Source organism: Pipistrellus hanaki, assembly GCF_964339955.1.
Source record: "Pipistrellus hanaki genome assembly, chromosome: 19".
In the NCBI taxonomy this organism is placed as follows: domain Eukaryota; kingdom Metazoa; phylum Chordata; class Mammalia; order Chiroptera; family Vespertilionidae; genus Pipistrellus; species Pipistrellus hanaki.
The window spans coordinates 22,284,255-22,303,899 of NC_140521.1; the positions used below are offsets into that span (position 1 = coordinate 22,284,255).

Genomic DNA, 19,645 nt, shown 5'->3' on the forward strand with positions numbered 1-19,645 from the left:
ACTGATAACTTTAAGAAACTGATTGGCTTATATATACTCATTAATGTTTTGTATAATGTCATGATTAATAAGAAGCCAAAAAAAAGGCCCAATTACAGGAATCTGAGGATTTTGTCTACCTATTTATTTGTTCATATTTGACTGCTGAAATTTCACTCAATCTTCTATGCTCAGCTCAAGTGCCACCACCTCTGGGAAGTCCTCTTTTATTCCTCTCAACTGTTTGTACTTCTCACCTTGGAGCTTCTGCCCTAGTCAGCATTTGGTGTTAACTTTATTAAAGCCCTTATCACTATTTTCCATTGTAGTTTTTTTTTTTTTTCCTTTTCTTTTCTTCATATGAATGATATTGTATTTAGTCATTTTCGTTTCCAACTGGAACTCTGGGAATTCAAAATTAACATCCTTGTTTGTGAGCTTCTTATAGACGCTAGAAAAAGTTTTGATCTCATTTTCCATGTTGTTCTGTAGTACTTTATCCAAATGAATTTTTACGAGCTGGCTGCCATCCAGTTTCACCAGGATTTTTGTGGAACCTCTGGGATGGGATGCTTTTGCTTATTGTTTTAGGCCTTTTCAAGTTAATATAGGCAACTGAGCAATAAAGACAACAAGCTTCTCACTAAACTAGTTTTTATTTTAAAATGTTTTTATTGACTTCAGAGAGGAAAGGAGAGAGGAAAACAGATAGAAACATCAATGATGAGAGAGAATGATTGATCTGCTGCCTTCTGCACACCCACCCTGGGGATCAAGCCCAAAGTCTCGGACATGTGCCTTGACCAGGAATCAATCATGACTTTCTGGTTCATAGGTCAACTCTCAACCACTAGGCAACTTGGGCCGGGCATTGACTTAAGCTTTTTTAACCCATTCCCTCGTCTATAAATTTGAGTTATTGTGAGGGGTGTGATAATCTATATAAACTGTACAACATTACACTGAATGACGACTATTATTAATGAAATGAAATGTTAACAATGAATTACATTAATAAATGATTTATTAGCAATGAAATAAAGTTTACATGAGAAAGTGCTATAAAGTCATATGAAAGGTAAGATTTTTCCATTATTGTTGCTATTATGATTATTACTAAGAGCTAGGATAAGCCATGAATAAATTGATATTAATTCTTGTATAAGTATAAATTAATAGATCAGTAAAGTAATTACACAGGTATTCCAATGTTTGGGTGGGTTATAAGTAGTAGTGTATATTATTATTATATACTAATAATGCAACATTATTAGCGTACTAATACCGGTACTAAAAACTGAACTACAAATTCCATCATCCTGTATGCTCTCAACTGTGTGAGCGCAGGTGGAAATTATTGGACCCGGATGAAAGCTGAAAACTACATTTCCCAGAGTGCACCATTCCACATCTCCACTATATATACTCCATCCGGGTTCTTCGAGATGCTGTTTGGCGACTCGTCGCCATTCCCGGAGCAGCTCGGCCTCGGCCCAGGGGCGAGTGTCGGTCGCTGTGTCGGAGACCCCGGTCCCCGACACCAAGACAGCCAGCCCTCTCCCTGCCCCGCGGCGGGAGAGCGTCTCCGGCCGGCCGGCGGGGCCTGCGCACCCTCCTGCGCCTCCCCGTTCCCCGCAACCTCCGCCCCGCCAGGCCCGGCCCGGACCTCCGAGCCCCGGCCTCCTCCGCCGTCTCGGTCACTGCCGCCGCCGGGCTCCCCAGCCCCGCCCGCCGCTTCTCCTCCCAATTTGAGAAGCCGAGTAAGGAAACAGGGAAAAATGTCGCCATGAAGGCCGAGAACCGCTGCCGCCGCCGACCCCCTCCGGCCCCGAACGCCATGAGCCTGGGTCCCCGCCGCGCCCGCTCCGCTCCGACCGCCGCCGCCGCCGAGGCCCCCGTTGATGCCGCTGAGCTCCCCCAACGCCGCCGCCAGCGCCTCCGACATGGACAAGAGCAGCGGCCCCAGCAGCTCCGCCTCCTCGGGCAGCAGCAAAGGGCAACAGCCGCCCCGCTCCGCGTCCGCGGGGCCGGCCGGCGAGTCTAAACCCAAGAGCGGTGAGCGCGGGGGGCGCGGGCTGCCGCGGGGGGCGCGGGGCGGGTCCTCGCTCCTGTCAGCTGGTCACACCCGGGACCAGCTCCGCTTTCTGTGGTTCCTGAATCCCACCTCCCCCCACTTCACTTCCGGGGTTCTCATTACTTACAATGAATGTAAGTAATTTACAGTGAGTTCTGGCATTAGGACTCGGAAACGGCTTGTGAAGTAGGTGCTGCTCTTATTCCCATTTTGCAGATGAGGAAACTGAGGTCAGGAAAGCTAAGGTAGCCTCGCTGGTATGTGCCTCCCAGCAGGCCTTCCTACCTAGCTGTCTGACTCATCAGTTCACGCTCTTAAAAACACCAGGTTGTTCTCCTCTTTAACGTTGAGTTAGCTTTGGATAGTGTTCCAATTTAAACAGGAGAGGGTGGGGCCCAAAGACTCTTCAAACTCAAACCTTAGGTGTAATAACCTGACTGAGGAGGAGGTTCTCCGTGGAAGGCTTTGCAGTGTTTCGGAGCACAGGCTCTGGGCTCAGTCTTTTTTAGGTTTGCTAGACCCTGAGTGAGCATCTGACTTTCCTTACCGGTAAAGGTGGAGATGAGAATTAAATGAATTAACTTAGGAAACAAATGAGCCAAGGGTTTAGGAAAGTACGTGGCAGCTGTTATGCACCAAATACACATCATGCCTATTTCCCTTTGTTAGGCTCTAGTTATGTTCTTCTGCAGGGAAGATTTTGTCATTTCTGTAGCCATGCCTCTCAATGTTAAATTCTGACCATGGTGATGATAATAGCTACCATTTATCTAGAGCTCACCAGGTACCAGGTCCTGGGCTAGGCTTCTGCCTCTGTTGTGGAGGCTCCAGTCACTAACCGGTCCAACGAGGTGGGATTTTCATCTGAAGAAGGAAAAAATTGAGAGGCCAGAGTTTAGTTAGGAGTTGGCAGGTCTGGAGTTGTAATCTCTGTGCTCTTTTCTATTGTGATTATGTTAGTGATAGGAAGATGTTTTCAGTGGGAAAATGTGTCAGAGAGGGAAACACTTTGTTTACAACTTTTTAAAAAATATATATTTTATTGATTTTTTACAGAGAGGAAGGGAGAGAGAGAGAGTCAGAAACATCGATGAGAGAGAGTCATTGATTAGCTGCCTCCTGCACACCTCCCACTGGGGATGTGCCCGCAACCCAGGCACATGTCCCTGACCGGAATGGAACCCGGGACCCCTCAGTCCGCAGGCTGACGCTCTATCCACTGAGCCGAACTGGTTTTGGCTTGTTTACAACTTTTTAAGATTAAGGCTGACTCTAAAAGGAAAAACAACTGTAAGGCTACCTTAAGTTGAGTTTACCTGCTGGACAGAGGAAACTTGCTCTCCTGGGGTTCTGAGGGCTTCTAGGACTGCTTAGGGAACGCAGGTGGAATCCAGTTGACAAGATAATGAATAGGCTTTAGGCTCTCAGGCCACGTCAGGCAGTATTATGTAGATTAATATTGGGGTTTTGCACCTGTAGAGCTTTATCACAGATCTCTTTAGAAATAGAGGGTAGCCAGTTCTGGCCAGTGTTGAGAACTGGTTTAGAGCGGTCTGAATATTTCTCAGTGTAGGTGATAACTTTACTTTTGCACAGATTTTGATTCTCTACCTATCTGAATTCTCAACTAATTTTTCAGGAGCTCCTTTTGAAGCCATTAACATAAGGGAGACAGCAGTAATAAATGTCTTAACGTTTATTCTTTAATGAGGCAGTAGGTGAAAGTTTGCAACAACCCAAAAGAAATAGAACAGTTAAACTGAGGTATTTTAAGGCATTTTACTCATATTGTTTCTGACTTGGAATATGCTGATTAGTAGAACTAATGTCGATTAGGCCCTAGGATTATATAGAATTCTGTTGTAGTGTGACCAAAGCAAATATTTGTCAGCAACTTTTTAGACTTGTATAAAGTAAATATTAATTGTTGGGTTCATTTTTTAAAAACACATACTATGAAGCACTCTTAAAATACTTGTTCATCTTTTTTAAAAATATATATTTTTATAGATTTCAGAGTGGAAGGGGGAGGGGAAGAGAGATAGAAACATCAATGATGAGAGAGAATCATTGATTGGCTGCCACCTGCAAGCCCACCACTGGGGATGGAGCCCGAAACCCGGGCATGTGCCCTTGACCAGAATTGAACCCGGGACCCTTTAGTCAGCAGGCCAACACTCTGTCCACTGAGCCAAACCAGCCAGGGCATTGTTTTTCTTCCTAATTGAAAGCTTCTGAGAAAGAAAGTAAAAACTCACATAAAAGACTTTCGTAGGTTATATGAAATACACATGTGTGCCCTCTGGTATCATTAGTTTTTGTTTAATGTGTTGAAAGCTTGGCTATAGTTGCCTTTACCAGTGCCTACTTTTCTGACTACTGCCATGCATTTTCCTTTAGCAAAAAGGAAGATTTGTAGCTAAATACACAGTTCTTCATCCATAGCCCATGTTGCCTGCATTTAGGACTAAATTGTTAAGTTAAAGGGTAGCATATGCTGCCTTCAGCACATTTAAGCTGAGACCAGTGCTGCCACAACAGATAGCATTTAGGACCTTTTCTACTGTGACTTCTGGATGGTTGCTGGAACAAAAGGCAGCCTCAAATTCAGCAGAATTCCATACACAAGTTTCAGAAAAGCTGACTCGACTTTTGATGTGCTTGATGCTGCTGGAAATAGTTGAAAGAACCTCTTGAGTTTCACAGTGCTGAGTTGAAAACAGGACGGGTAAGTTGAAAAGACATAAATTGCCTTATTTTTTTAAAAGAGTTTTTCAATTTCTAGCACAGCCACTGTGGCTCAGTGGTTGAACATCGACCTGTGAATCAGTAAGTCACAGGTTCAATTCCTGCTCAGGGCATATGCCCAGGTTGTGGGCTCAGTCCCCAATGTGGGGCATTCAGGAGGCAGCTGATAAATGATTCTCTCTCATCATTAATGTTTCTGTCTTTCCCCACTCCCTTCCCCTCTGAAGTCAATAAAAATATATTAAAAAATAAGTTTGTCACCCTAACCGGTTTGGCTCAGTGGATAGAGGATAGGCCTGTGGAGTCAAGGGTCCCAGGTTCAATTCCAGTCAAGGGCATGTACCTTGTTTGCGGGCATATACCCAGTAGGGAGTGTGCAGGAGGCAGCTGATCGATGACTCTCTCTCATTGATGTTTCTAACTCTCAATCCCCCTCCCTTCCTCTCTGTAAAAAAAACCAATAAAATATATTAAAAAAAATAAGTTAATTTATAAATATTTTATTTTCCTTTATCCTTTCCCTACCTCATGTGAAGAGATAACCTCTGATTTCTCTTCCCTAAAACATGTGTGTCATAAATGGGCATTTGCTTCCAAGCTACCTGATTAATATACCTGAGTCTTTGTCCTGGGGCTGGCTTAAGTTTGCCCTTCATGCACACAGGAAATAGGTAAACTTGCCACCGAGATTTATTTGATCTTTCTGGTTGGAGTGGCATACCACAGTTTCTTTGTGTTGGCTAATTGCTTCAAATATTTTACATAACATTCCCTTTCTTGGATATATTCCAACAGCTGTGTTCTGGTAGGATTAAGATGCAGTTCTAAGAATGTTTAATGGTGAATATCCAAGGAATCCCAGAGATTTGGGGAAAGTCACTTAGAAAAAGCAAAGTAAAGAGAGGCGGGGCAGTTTATGGGCAAACAGCGGACCCCAGCCCGGAACTGAGCTCTTGCCCCATCTCCCCGGCAGGGAATAGTACTGCAATGGAGGTGAAGGGAAGGTCAGGCATTATGAAGCAGTTATTTCGAGGTTGGTGATATGCAGCACTGTCCTGCTCTCTTCCTCTTATTCCATAACAAGCCAGGTTACTAGTGGTTCATCTGCCTTGAAGAATGCCTCTGAGTTGCAAATGGACCTTGAGGTTTCGAGGGCTTTGAAAATTGAGGGGACTTGAAGCCTTCAATAAAACACCAGCCAGAGAAGTTATAAGAATTTCTGGGCCTGTTGGCTGGAGTCCTTGGTTTATATGGCTTTGTTTATGGGTACTCTTGACTGGAATGATTTAGATTTATTAACAATAACAGCAACCGTGTGCCGAGCACTGTGGCAGGCATTTCACAGAAGTTTTCTCCTTTTAAAAAAAATAACATTTTTATCAATTTTTGAGAGAAGGGGGGTGAGAAAGAGAGAGATTAATGATGAAAGAGCATCATCGATTGGCTGCCTTTTGCATGCCCCATATTGGGGATTGAGCCCACAACCCCTGCCATGTGCGCTGACTGGGAATCAAACCAACGTGACTTGGTTCATAGGTCAGTGCTTAACCATTGAGCGACACCAACCGGGCCAGAAGTTTTCTCTTAATCCTCAGGACCCTGTGAGAGAGAGGGGAGAGGATTCGCCCTGTTTTACAGACAAGAAAACCAAGGCTTAGAGGGGTTAGAGTAATTTGCCCAAGTGAATTCTTAAGAAGTCCTGGGTAATATTTATAAATACACTTTGTATAAATTCACTTAGCATGCAGGCAACTTACTGGTGCATACACCATTCCTGATACTACCTCTCTCTTCCTTTCAGTCAAAATTAGTAATTTGAGCTGGATTCAATTTGTTGTCAGTTGATTCTGTAGTAAAGCCACGTACTGCCTCTCCGGAGGTGCTTGTCAACCTCTCTGGACGATGGCTAAGCAACTTGCTTGTGTTTACAGCATGAATCAGCAGCAGAGACTTCCTGGCTGATCTGACCTCCAGGCTGTGCCACTTGTCAGCACTAGAGCTAGAAATGTTGATGATGCCACATTATTTAATGAAAATTTATGGCCATATATTTTGGAATGAGAGATGCTTACTGTTACTTGGTAGAGAATTTTCTATTAGGGAAATGTGGAATAACAGACACTGGAATAAATTCTCAAATCTCTTGTTGATTCTAGGATCCCGATTTCTGGATGTAAGACATTTAATTAGTGGTTTGGACCCTTTTGGAATATGTCTTGACAGTAGTTTTTGGCAGTTAGTTCTCAGCTCTGGCTATGCATTAGGATTTCCTGAAGACCTTTTATAAAAACAGGGACGTATGAGGCCCTTCCCTAGTGATACTTTCCGTCTGGATTGGGCCCTTGCGCCCTGACATCCAGAGCTTCAAAAGTCTCTGAAAGTGATTTTGTTGGCGCAGCCAGGATTTAGAACCTACGATTCGAAATTTAAAATTTTTAACAGAGCCGAAACCGGTTTGGCTCAGTGGATAGAGCATCGGACTGTGGACTGAGGGGTCCCGGGTTCAGTTCCGGTCAAGGGCATATATCTTGGTTGTGGGCACATCCCCAGTTGGGGGTGTGCAGGAGGCAGCTGATTGATGTTTCTAACTCTCTATCCCTCTCTCTTCCTCTGTAAAAAATTAATAAAATATATTTAAAAAAATTTTTTTCAACAGAAAATATGTTTCTCAGGAACTTAACATTTTTGTCTGCTTTACAAAATTTAAATCAGAGCATCATATTGCTGTCTCCTATAAGAGAGGATGACAGATTTTACCCCTAAGTTATTCACATGCGTATCCTGGCAAGTTGTATATAAAACATTTCACAAACAGTACTCTGAATTTTATCTCTGGATCCCAGGCATCCTGGCAAGTTGTATATAAAACATTTCACAAACAGTACTCTGAATTTTATCTCTGGGTCCCTGGCCTGACTGTACCTTCAGTCTTTAGCTGCCTGTTGCCTGAGAGTAGAGATAAGAGAAAACTTCTCACTTTAGATGTCTGACTTCATACCTGTAGGTAAGTGTGAGAGAAGATGAAGGAGTTGATTTTAGCAACCAAAATCATAAATCCTTCTGTGGTCAGTTGTTGTAATCTGTTTTAGAAAGAGCACTTCTCTTTCCTGCAGAGAGCAGTTCTGCAAGCATTATGAAACTGTCTCCTTGCCAGTGTGGTAATCAGTGACTAAAATGAGAACAACCTCTTGCTGAGTTCTAGCTTACTTTCTGAGTCCTCAAAATATAGAACCTGGCTTTGCCTCAGTCTGTACAAACTGCTTGTCTGGAAAGCATCGGGGACAAATATAGGATCATCTGAAACAGTCTCGGGTAGTGAGGTTTGGGGAATACTTGTGTTTTCTCTTCAGAAGATCTCATGGTAATGTTAGCTGGAGTTCTGTATCCCTCTGAATTTTCTGTATGTACACACACACACACACACACACACACACACATATGGCTAAGTGACCATATGGCTAGTAGCTATGATGCGCACTGATCATTAGGGGGCAGATGCTCAATGCAGGAGCTGCCGAGCTGTGGTGACTTGGCAGTGGCAGTTCTCTGGTGACGCACCTGGAACCAGAGAGGAGGGAGCCGAATTCCGGGGTGCGGCACCCAGGAACTGCCTTCTCACAGTCGGATCCCTCTGGGGACGGCGGAGAGCTGGTTTCGGCCTGATCTCTGCCGGCCAGGCTGAGGGCCTTCACCTGCCGGAGGAGCAGCACCTCCCCAGGGGTGGCTGGCGGGGAGGGACTGGGAGGTTGGCTCCAGGATGTGCCTGGCCCTTCTCACCCAGTCCTGCCCGCCAGCCACCTTCTAATGAATTTCCTTTCAATGTGCACGAATCTGTGCACCAGGGCGCTGGTCTTATAAACTTAACTTTATGGGTTAAAGGCAAGGCAAAATTTGTATGAGATCTGAAGCCTCACTTTCTCATTGTTACCACTAATGCCTTGTTTGTCAATAACGGTTGCTAACTGAAGAAGTTGGTAAAAGTGTTTCAGTAATTCTGACTTCAGCCCTGGCTGACTAGTTTAGTTGGTTAGAGTGTCATCTGATAGTGTCATCAAATTTGAGCATTGGATCCCCTGGTCAGGGCACATACAAGAATCAACCAATCAATGCAAAATTCTAACTTCAGAGTAAACTCTGGTTGTTTTCCCTAACTGAGATTTATTTATTTATTTATTTATTTATTTTTATTTTTATTTTTTAAATATATTTTATTGATTTTATACAGAGAGGAAGGGAGAGAGATAGAGAGTTAGAAACATCGATGAGAGTCATCGATCAGCTGCCTCTTGCACACCCCCCACTGGGGATATGCCCGCAACCACTGTACATGCCCTTGACCGGAATCGAACCCAGGACCCTTCAGTCCCCAAGCCGACGCTCTATCCATTGAGCCAAACCAGTCCTGGCTCCCTAACTGAGATTTAAAGGTGACCGGTAGGAGAGAACCTAGCCTGGCAGTGTTTCTGTGACCATCTGCTTTCTGTTTGCATTTTGGCCACCTCATATGACTGTTAGCCTGTCTTCTAAGTTGTAGTTTGGTTAGGATTAGAGAGGATGGCATACCCTTCATTAGCCCGTGTTATTGACAGAGTGAGGTGGTTGCTATCACAATTTGCAGTGTGGTTTCCTTTTCTCTGAAGATATGCTTCACCTTGTATTTATTTAGTCTGCTGTAAAATAATTTGATTATCTTGTCTAGAAATACTTTTTCCTAGGTACTTAATAGTTTTTAAAATTACCCAAATAGTAAGTATACAGAACAATAATTCTGTATACTGAAGTCAGACTCTGAGAGGGTGAGGTCTGGGCACAGGAACCCCTTGAAAGTTCATCTGGATGATCCCTAGGAACTGGTGGAACTGGTAAAATGGATAGTTCTGTTTTCTAAAGACATCTGTCATTAACAGCCTGCTGTGTTGCCTTTCCAGGCACATTTCTATTATTTACATATTTTAAACATAAACAGGATTAAGCTATATATTTTTTGGGAAAAACTTTATAGTTTCTGAGGCTCACGCAGAATCTTCTTGACTTTGTAAACCACCACTCCCTTCTAGTTTGAGGGTAAGCCTAAAGGATTTCTTCATTAAAAGGCCCTAACTCCCATTCTTAAATTTTTGCTTTTAAAGTTATGAAATTAGTGTGCAGACTTGATTTGTTCAGATTTCCATGTAGAAATAAGACAACATGGAATGAACAAAAGGACAAGAATGTTAATAAATTAGGTTTTTTTTGCGTCCAAAGACTGATTTGGAGACCTCTATCACCTTCAGTTATTTAGTTGTGAATGGTTGTCTAGATAGGTTATATTTTGCACCCCCCTCCCCTTTTCCCCCCTCAAAGTTGGTAAACTTTGGCACATGTTAAAAATTCTTTGTTAATTTGGGACAAAATAACCTATATGCAGTTAAGCTCCCCAGTAGAAAAAAATGGGGAAAAGAATACAAACAAGCTCTTTACACAAACTGCAAATGGTCAACAGACTGAAAAAGTGTTGCTAATCAGAGAAATTCAAATTTAAAGCAAGTTATTTTGACCGTACAGTTTAACAAAGTTTATTCAACCCAGTATTATCAAGAATATAGTGAATTAGACATTTTTAAAGTATCGTTAGAATATAAGTAAATTGTTATAATGGTTCTAGAAATCAAATTGTGAAAGTGTAAAAAGGCTTTAATGATTATACTTAATCTGCTCATTTCACTTTGAGAATTTGAAATAATCATACACCCAGACCTCTGTATAAAGTGGCTCCCAGCCGATTTGGCTCAGTGGATAGAGCGTCAGCCTGCGGACTGAAGGGTCCCGGGCTCGATTCCGGTCAAGGGCATGTACATTGGTTGGGGGCACATCCCTAGTGGGGTGTGTGCAGGAAGCAGCTGATCGATGTTTCTGGCTTTCTATCCCACTTCCTTCCTCTCTGTAAAAAAACCAATAAAATAGCCAAAGCCGGCCAAAACCGGTTTGGCTCAGTGGATAGAGCGTCGGTCTGCGGACTGGAAGGTCCCAGGTTCGATTCCGGTCAGATGCATGTACATTGGTTGCGGGCACATCCCCAGTAGGGGGTGTGCAAGAGGCAGCTGGTTGATGATTCTCTCTCATCGACGTTTCTAGCACTCTATCCCTCTCTCCTCCTCTCTGTAAAAAAATCAATAAAATATATTTAAAAAAAAAAAAAAATAGCCGAAGCCGGTTTGGCTCAGTGGTAGAGCGTCGGTCTGCGGACTGAAAGGTCCCAGGTTCGATTCTGGTCAAGGGCATGTACATTGGTTGCAAGCACATCCCCGGTAGGGGGTGTGCAAGAGGCAGCTGGTCGATGTTTCTCTCTCATTTTGTAGCTCTCTATCTCTCTCCCTTCCTCTCTGTAAAAAATCAATAAAATATATATTTTTAAAAAAGAATTAGGTCACTTTAAAAAAATCAATAAAATATATTTAAAAAATAAAGTGGCTCCCAATACTATATTACACTAGCAAAAAAATGAGAAGCCACCTAAATATTCAGCAATGGGGGACTGGTTATATTCTATAAATAAATGGTGCACAATAATGTAGCCATTCATCATGCTTTGAAGTGTATGGAAGCATGAACATGCTATGGAGTAATAGGTAGAAGACAGTATCTTGTATATCTGTCATTTTGTGGAAAATGTATGGCCTGTGGATAAAATGGAGAGTGAATGGAAATTAAACATTGTTTATAGGATAGCATTCTGTGAGTACTGGCAAATGTTAATTACTCTTTTGAATTTTAAAATTGAACATTATTCTTATAATTGAAGGAAAAAAGCTATAAATATTTTACAAAATGGTATAACTCATGCTGATCTAATATGCTCTTCGATTTCAACCTCTTTTGTCAATTTAATAGATGCTCAGTTTGACTTCTAGAACATATATATTGCTTTGCTTTTATGCCTCATGAATATATCTGCTAGGGGCTAGCTAGGCCAAGCTGTTGTAGTGTAGGATCTAGCAATGTTGTAGTAACTTAAGGAGAAAATATCTTCTAACCTCCCTCCAGATAAAGTACTTTTCTCTAATATAGATAGGCTATTCCTTTTCTTATCATTTTGTCTGAATGTACTTAAAAAAAATGGTTTTATTCAGAGAGAGGAAGGGAGAGGGAGAGAGAGAGGGGCATCAATAATGAAAGAGAGTCATTCATCAGTTGCCTCCTTCATGCCCACTATTGGGGATCGAGCTCAAAACCCAGGCATGTGTCCTGACCGGTAATCAAATGGTAACCTCCTGGTTCATGGGTCAATGTTCAACCACTAAGCCACACCAGCCTGGCCTGAATGGACTTTTTTTTTTTTTTTAATATATTTTATTGATTTTTTAGAGAGGAAGAGAGAGGGATAGAGAGTTAGAAACATCGATGAGAGAGAGTCATCGATCAGCTGCCTCTTGCACACCCCCTACTGGGGATGTGCCCGTAACCAAGGTACATGCCCTTGACTGGAATTGAACCCGGGACCTTTCAGTCCGCAGGTCGACGCTCTATCCACTGAGCCAAACCGGTACCGGCCTGAATGGACTTTTATAAGAGCAGTCGTTAGCTCTGTAAAGGGAGACCTCTGTGGTTTGATATCCCTCTCTCTTCCTCTTTGTAAAAACTCAATAAAATATATTTAATTAAAAAAAAAAGTTTTACGGTTTAAAAAAAAATAAACACAATTTTGTTGGGAGGTGAAGAGTAATTGGCCAAGTATATATGTGTATATATATATAATTCTCAACTAATTCTTTTGTGTCCCTTGCTTTTAGATGGAAAGAACTCAAGTGGATCCAAGCGTTATAATCGAAAACGTGAACCTTACTGCCCCAAAAATGAAAATTTTAGCAACCAGTCCCGTCGCTCCAATTCACAGAAAAGCAAAACTTTTAATAAGATGCCTCCTCAAAAGGGCGGCGGCAGCAGCAAACTCTTTAGCTCTTCTTTTAATGGTGGAAGACGAGATGAGGTAAGGGATTTCCAAAATGTTTTTCTAGAGAATAAGCATGAGGTCTGATTGTTCGCCCTCCCTTCCAGCTTATAAGTAGTCGGGCAGGAGTATAGAGCAAGAGGTGGAATTGTAAATCACCAAGGCAGTCTTTAGTAGTTGAGGATAACTAGGTTTGGAACCTTACCTCCTTTTCCCCTTGAAGATTATGAAAATTTCCTTGAAGGAAGAATATATCATAATCATGAAATGTGAGGAATTATAGCAAATTTGGGGCAACTTAATTTGTACAGTCATTTTATTATCACTCTTGAACTATAGGTTCTCTTTAGGTGATAAAATGACATTAAACATTTGCCCTGTAGTGTCTAGCAAAATGGAAAATTCTATATTTTTAGTCATAGGTACTCTGATTTTAGGAGTTTCCTAGATATCCTTCTGTAAGGGCATAAAGACTTATGTAGAAGGGAATTCACTGCAGCATTTTGTTATAGTTGAAAAATTTAGGAAAAAATGTCATCACCAAGGGACTGTTTAAATAAATTACCTTGCTGTTTGAGTGTTCCATGCAATACAACCATTATAGAATAGGACAGATTTAATAGATGCACTCATGGAAGAGTTCATTTATTCACAGAAATTGACTCCTTGCCCACTGTGCACCACATAACATGTAGGAGTCTGGAATTCAGCACTGAGTAGGACATTGTCTTTGAGGAGCTTATATTCTAGTTTGGGAGACATTAAATAAACCAGTGTATAATAAATCTTACAGTAACTGCTTATTGAATCCTGTATAATAAAAGCATAGTATGCAAATTATCCCCTTCACCAGAATTCTTCCAGGAGTTGGAACAGGGGCAGGCCGGCCGGGAGAAGGGAGGGGGGTCCTAGCGCTGGCAGGTGGCCAGGGGAAGGGAGAGAGTACACAGCCGCTAGAATTGTCTGGGTGACTGGGGAATTAATGGGGTACAGAAGTGTAATTGTAGTATGACTGCCAGGCAGCATAAGATTTACTTTAGTGAGGCTGGTCAGTGTGATGTGGTTGTGGGCCGTAGCCATGTTTAACTTCACTGCCCTGGTGCTGGTGTGGTATAGGCCGAGAGTTGGGTTAATCAGGGGAAGGTTTTTGCTGGGTGAGTGCAACTGATGAAAAGGAGGCACTGGACCATAGGATCTAAGGCAAATAAGGAAAGAAGGTTTTTGGGAGTTGGATCACTGGCTTGAAGATCCCAGTGGGGGAGAAGAATTGGAGTTAGGACCTAAATGGACAGGCTGGGACAGGAATGAGTTACTGGTTGGATGTAGGGTCGAAGAGGCTGGTAGTTTATATCAGCATAGACGGTAGAGCAGTGCTGTCTGATAAAATGCAAGCCACATGTGTAATTAAAATTTCTAGTTGCCACATTACAAAAATAAACGCTATTTAACCCAATATAGCTAATATGCTATTTCACAATATGGCAGGGCACTGATCACATTTGAAGTACTCAGCAGCCACATCCAGGGTAGTATGCCCGTGGGAGAGTAGAGGGCAAGCTGATTGGAGGAGAGGACGAGGTTAAGGAACTGAGAAGCCAGCATGCTGGAAGGATAATTAGGAATTGTGATGGGCTATATTGGGGAGAGTGGCAGTGGGCCAGTTAGGATAACAAGGTGAAGATACGAGGTTGAGATATGGGGAATTTTGACTGAGCATACCTCTTATCTAAGTTTGCGTATTGGAGGTAGAAAACCTGGTTAGCAGTTAGCAGAACCCTATGGAAATGAGAATCTAAGGGATGAGAGATGAGATGATGGAAATCTTGGGCTTTCTGTGGCGAGTTACATAAACAACGTCTAACATGTCATATGTCTCTGTATCCTATATAATCCTATATAATAAAGAGGTAATATGTAAATTGACTATCACTCCAATACACAAGAGGGCTGCCACAAGATGGCCAGCAGGGGAGGACAGTTGTGGGCGATCAGGCTTGTAGGGGAGGACAGTTAAGAGCAACCAGGCCTGCACAGGAGGGAAGTTGGAGGTGACAAGGTTGGCAAGGGAGGGCAGTTAGGGATGACCAGGCCTGCAGGGGAGGGCAGTTGGGGGGAACCAGACCTACTGGGGAGGGCAGTTAGGGGTGACCAGGCCTGCAGGGGAAGGCAGTTGTGGGCAACCAGGTTGGTAGGGGAGGGCAGTTAGGGGCAACCAGGCTGCAAGAGAGGGCAGCTAGGGGTGACTGGGCCAGTAGGGGGAGGGCAGGTGGGGGAAACCAGGCTTGTGGGGGAGGGTAGTTAGAGGTGAAAAGGCCAGGAGGGGAGGGCAGAGGGGCAATCGGGTCGGCAGGGGAGCAGTTAGGTGTCTACCAGGCTGGCAGGGGAGTGGTTAGGGGGTGATCAGGCTGGCAGGCAAAAGCAGTTAGGGGCAATTAGGCAGGCAGGCAGGCAGGTGAGCGGTTGGGAGCCAACAGACCTGGATTGTGAGAGGGATCCCAGATTAGATAGGGTGCAGGCTGGGCTGAGGGACACCCACCCCATGCACGAATTTCATGCACTGGGCATTTGGTTTAATCATAAAGGTCATATATTATGATTCTGTATACAGAATTGCCTCTGAAATAGAAGGTAATTTTTGCCCTTTTATACTCTTCACATTATTTATTACATGTGCAAATGCTGATAACTAATCTCTGAATTTGATTAAGCAGCAAAAACCTTAAGTTTGTATTTTCTTTGACTCAGTAATTCCTACTATACATTCAAAAGAAATAATTGCAGGTGCCCAAATATTTGTGTACAAAGATCTATCCATAAGTGTGTTTATTGCATTGTTGTGTTTCACGGTGGAAAAGCTATGTGCAATCTGTGTCCTACACTAGGGGATTATATTGACCTTTATGTAATGATACATAGCCCATTAAAGTGATGCTCAATAATAGCGACATGGTAAACTGCTAATGACATTAAATGGGAGAAATGAGCTAGCTGACTTAGTGGCATTTCTTGTGTTGCTTCTTGCCCCTTTCTAAACTATTTCTGAGTCTGCTGATTGGGTTTATTTCTAGACACCGCTAGTCTGCCTACACTTTCTGTCAGTTTTTTAAAATTCATTTTTTATTGATTTCAGAGAGGAAGGGAGAGGGGGAGAGAGAGATAGAAACATCAATGATGAGAGAGAATTATTGATTGGCTACATCCTGCATGTCCCTCACTGGGGATCGAGCCCACACCCCAGGCATGTGCCCTTGACCGGATTGAACCTGGGACCCTCAGTCCGCAGGCTGACGCTCTACCTGCTGAGCCAAACCAGCTAGGGCTAATTCTGTCAGTTTTAATTAACCATAAATAGCAGTGTGTGTCCTAGGTAGGAGGTCTCTGGCAGGATCCAGAAGGCTATGGCCATTGATAGCTGCCTGCTAGCCGCTTCCAGAGTGTAGTTTCACAGACTTGATTTTGCCAGAAACAAACCAGAGAACAAGTATCTAACAAGAGTGAAGGTGTAGGAGTCCAATGGACTGTCAAAAGATTAGTCCAGTAATCTTTGTGCTCCAAGATAACGAGGAGTTCATTTTGTCATTAATGGTTAATTGCCACTTCATAGGACAGACTAAACAGTCTAAGTAATTACACGTTAAAGGCTCTTTTTCCCCCCCTCTTCTATCTAAAGCTTGGGTAGACTTTTGCATTACTACCTCCTAGAAAGATTGTGTACTTTAAGCCCATGTTTTAGTTAAGTCTGTGGTCGGCAAACTGCGGCTCCTGAACCACATTGGCCCCTTGAGTGTGGCTCTTCCACAAATATCACAGCCTGGGCAAGTCTCTTTTGAAGAAGTGGCAGAAGAAATTTCAAATTTAAAAAATTTGGCTCTCAAAAATCTCAATCGTTGTACTGTTGATATTGGCTCTGTTGACTAATGAGTTTGCCAATCACTGGTTTAAGTCATAGAGAGAGAGTTGTGCTGGTTTCTGCTGTAAATTGGTGTCATTCTAATAAAAATACTCTGATTCATTTTCATTCTCTAGGTAGCAGAGGCTCAACGGGCAGAGTTTAGCCCTGCCCAGTTCTCTGGTCCAAAGAAGATCAACCTGAACCACTTGCTGAATTTCACCTTTGAGCCGCGTGGCCAGGCCGGCCACTTGGAAGGCGGTGGGCATGGCAGCTGGGGAAGAAGGAACAAGTGGGGGCACAAGCCTTTCAACAAGGAGCTGTTTTTACAGGCCAAGTGAGTGTGGCTGCGGCAGGAGGGAAGTGACTTTGAGCCGCTGGGCAGTTGTATTGAGAAGAAACTTCTTTTAAACTTGTGGGGGAGAGCCAGAAAGGGAGTGGATCTGGTTTTTTGTCGCCCCCCCCCCCCCAATTTTTAAAAAAAATATATATTTTATTGATTTTTTACAGAGAGGAAGAGAGAGGGATAGAGTTAGAAACATCGATGAGAGAGAATCATCAATCAGCTGCCTCTTGCACACCCCCACTGGGGATGTGCCCGCAACCAAGGTACATGCCCTTGCCCGGAATCGAACCCGGGACCTTTCAGTCCGCAGGCTGACGCTCTATCCACTGAGCCAAACCGGTCCTGGCTCCCCCCAATTTTTAAATGAATTTATTGAAAAAGGAATAAATCTTTATTGTTTCAGATTATTAAATTGTTTCTCTTTTTTCTCTGCATAGCTTCCCTCTACCCGGTTCCCACCACCCCTGCCTTTATTCCTCACCCCACTGTCCTCATCCATAGATGTATGAATTTTGTCCAGTCCCTTCCCAAACCCCCCCACACCCCTTTCCCCCTGAGAATTGTCAATCCACTCCCTTTCTATGCCCCTGATTTTATTATATTCACCAGTTTATTCTGTTGTTCAGATTTTTTTATTCACTTGATTTTTAGATTCACTTGTTGATAGATATGTATTTGTTGTTCATAATTTTTATCTTTACCTTTTCCTTATTTTTCCTCTTCTTAGAGAATACCTTTCAACATTTTATATAATATTTGTTTGGCGGTGATGAACTCTTTTTAGCTTTTTCTTATCTGTGAAGCTCTTTATCTGCCATTCAATTCTGGATGATAGCTTTGCTAGGTAGAGTAATCTTGGTTGTAGGTTCTTGCTATTCATCACCTTGAATATTTCTTGTCACTCCTTTCTGGCCTGCATAGTTTCTGAAGAGAAATCAGCTGACAATCACGGGTACTCCCTTGTAGGTAACTAATTGTTTTTCTCTTGCTGCTTTTAAGATTCTCTCTTTGTCTTTTGCTCTTGGCATTTTAATTATGATGTGTCTTGGAGTGGTCCTCTTTGGATTCCTCTTGTTTGGGGTTCTGTGTGCTTCCTGGACTTGTAAGTCTATTTCTTTCACCAGGTGGGGGAAGTTTTCGGTCATTATTTCTTCAAATAGGTTTTTTTCTTTTTTAAATATATTTTATTGGTTTTTTAGAGAGAGGAAGGGAGAGGGATAGAGAGTTAGAAATATCGGTGAGAGAGAAACATCGATCAGCTGCCTCCTGCAAACACCCCACTGGGGATGTACCTGCAACCAAGGTGCATGCCCTTGACCGGAATCAAACCTGGGATCCTAGAGTCCGCAGGCCGACACACTATCCACTGAGCCATGCCGGCCGGGCTTCAAATAGGTTTTCGGTATCTTGCTCTCTCTCCTTCTGGCACCCCAATAATTCGGATGTTGGTACGCTTGAAGTTGTCCCAGAGTCTCCTTACACTATATAGTCTTTGTATTTTTGGATTCTTTTTTCTTTTGATTTCTCAGGTTGGGTGTTTTTTGCTTCTTTGTATTTCAAATCTTTGACTTTATTCTTGGGATTCTCTAGGCTGCTGTTTGATCTCTGTATATTATTTTTTCTTTCCGTCAGTGTATGCTTAATTTCTAGTTGGTCCTTTTTCTTATCCTCGAGGGTCTCGCTAAATTTATCAGCGGTTTCTAGAAAATTCTTGAAAAAAAACCTTATAAGGTTTTGAACTCTATATCCAATAGTTTGCTTTCCTCCATTTCTGTCATTTGTGACCTGTTTCTTCGACTCTTCATTTTGGCTGCTTCCCTGAGTTGGTAGGGTGGCTCTGTGTGCTAGGTGTCCAGTAGGGCCCAGTGGCTCAGTTACCTGAGGTGGACACTCATGGTGCACCCCTTTGTGAGCTGTGTGCTTAGTTTTATTGTAGTTAAGCCTTGATTGTTGTTGGTATCACTGGGAGGAATTGACCTTCAGGCCGTTTGGCTGGGTGGATTAGCTGTGTCTACACTGGGAGAACTTCTGTGCTGGAGACACCCTTATGGGGCAAGACTGGCTTCAGTGGGGCTTTGGTGCTCACTGAGTCTGCCCCTTGAGTGTGTCCCTGATGGATCTGAGGAGTTGAAATCTGAATGGTCCCATTCTGACCACTGGGAGATCCAAGGAGGTACAAATTTAGCCTCTGCCTGAGGCCACCCAGCAGGAGTTATGGAGAGATCTGCAGATTCCTCTTCTTTGTTTGGGGGTTGGAGGTGCCCAGATGAGGCCCAGCTGTGAAGCAATGCAAGCTGCTGTGGGGCCTTATGCTTTCTTTTGGCAGCTCTGGGACTCTCTAACCAGCTGCAGTTTGTTAGGTAATTTTAGGTTGCCAAGGGCCAGGCTATTCATATGCAAAAGCCCCTGTGCGCAGCTTGGGTGGGGTGGGGTCTCAGGGCGAAGCAAACAGCAGTGGCTGACCGTCAGCCCTGCCCTAAGAGGCCCCTGGGTCTCCGTATCCCTCAGTAATCGCTGCACACACCTCTCAGAGAAAGCCGCCCTCAAGTTCTGCCTGAAGCCAGACAGCCCAGTTTCTCCCCTTATGAGCCTGGGTCCCCAGAGTCTCACTGGAACTGGAGTTCAGAGCAGTTGGGAGCTTGTGTTTCCCTCCCGATTGAAAAAGACAGCCATGGAGCATAG

At 43.3% G+C, this 19,645-nt stretch overlaps 1 protein-coding gene across 2 annotated transcripts in view; it reads left to right on the forward strand.

Moving 5' to 3' along the window:
* The first annotated feature begins 1,410 nt into the window (after nt 1–1,410).
* The window catches only part of RNF10 (ring finger protein 10), a 37,671-nt gene continuing 19,436 nt past the window's right edge, over nt 1,411–19,645 (forward strand). For both annotated transcript variants that reach the window (XM_084868286.1, XM_084868287.1), the window contains exons 1-3: nt 1,411–2,034; nt 12,571–12,767; nt 16,755–16,954. In XM_084868286.1, coding sequence (XP_084724412.1) covers nt 1,881–2,034; nt 12,571–12,767; nt 16,755–16,954 — 551 coding nt within the window. In that variant the 5' untranslated portion in view covers nt 1,411–1,880. The remainder of the gene's footprint in view (nt 2,035–12,570; nt 12,768–16,754; nt 16,955–19,645) is intronic.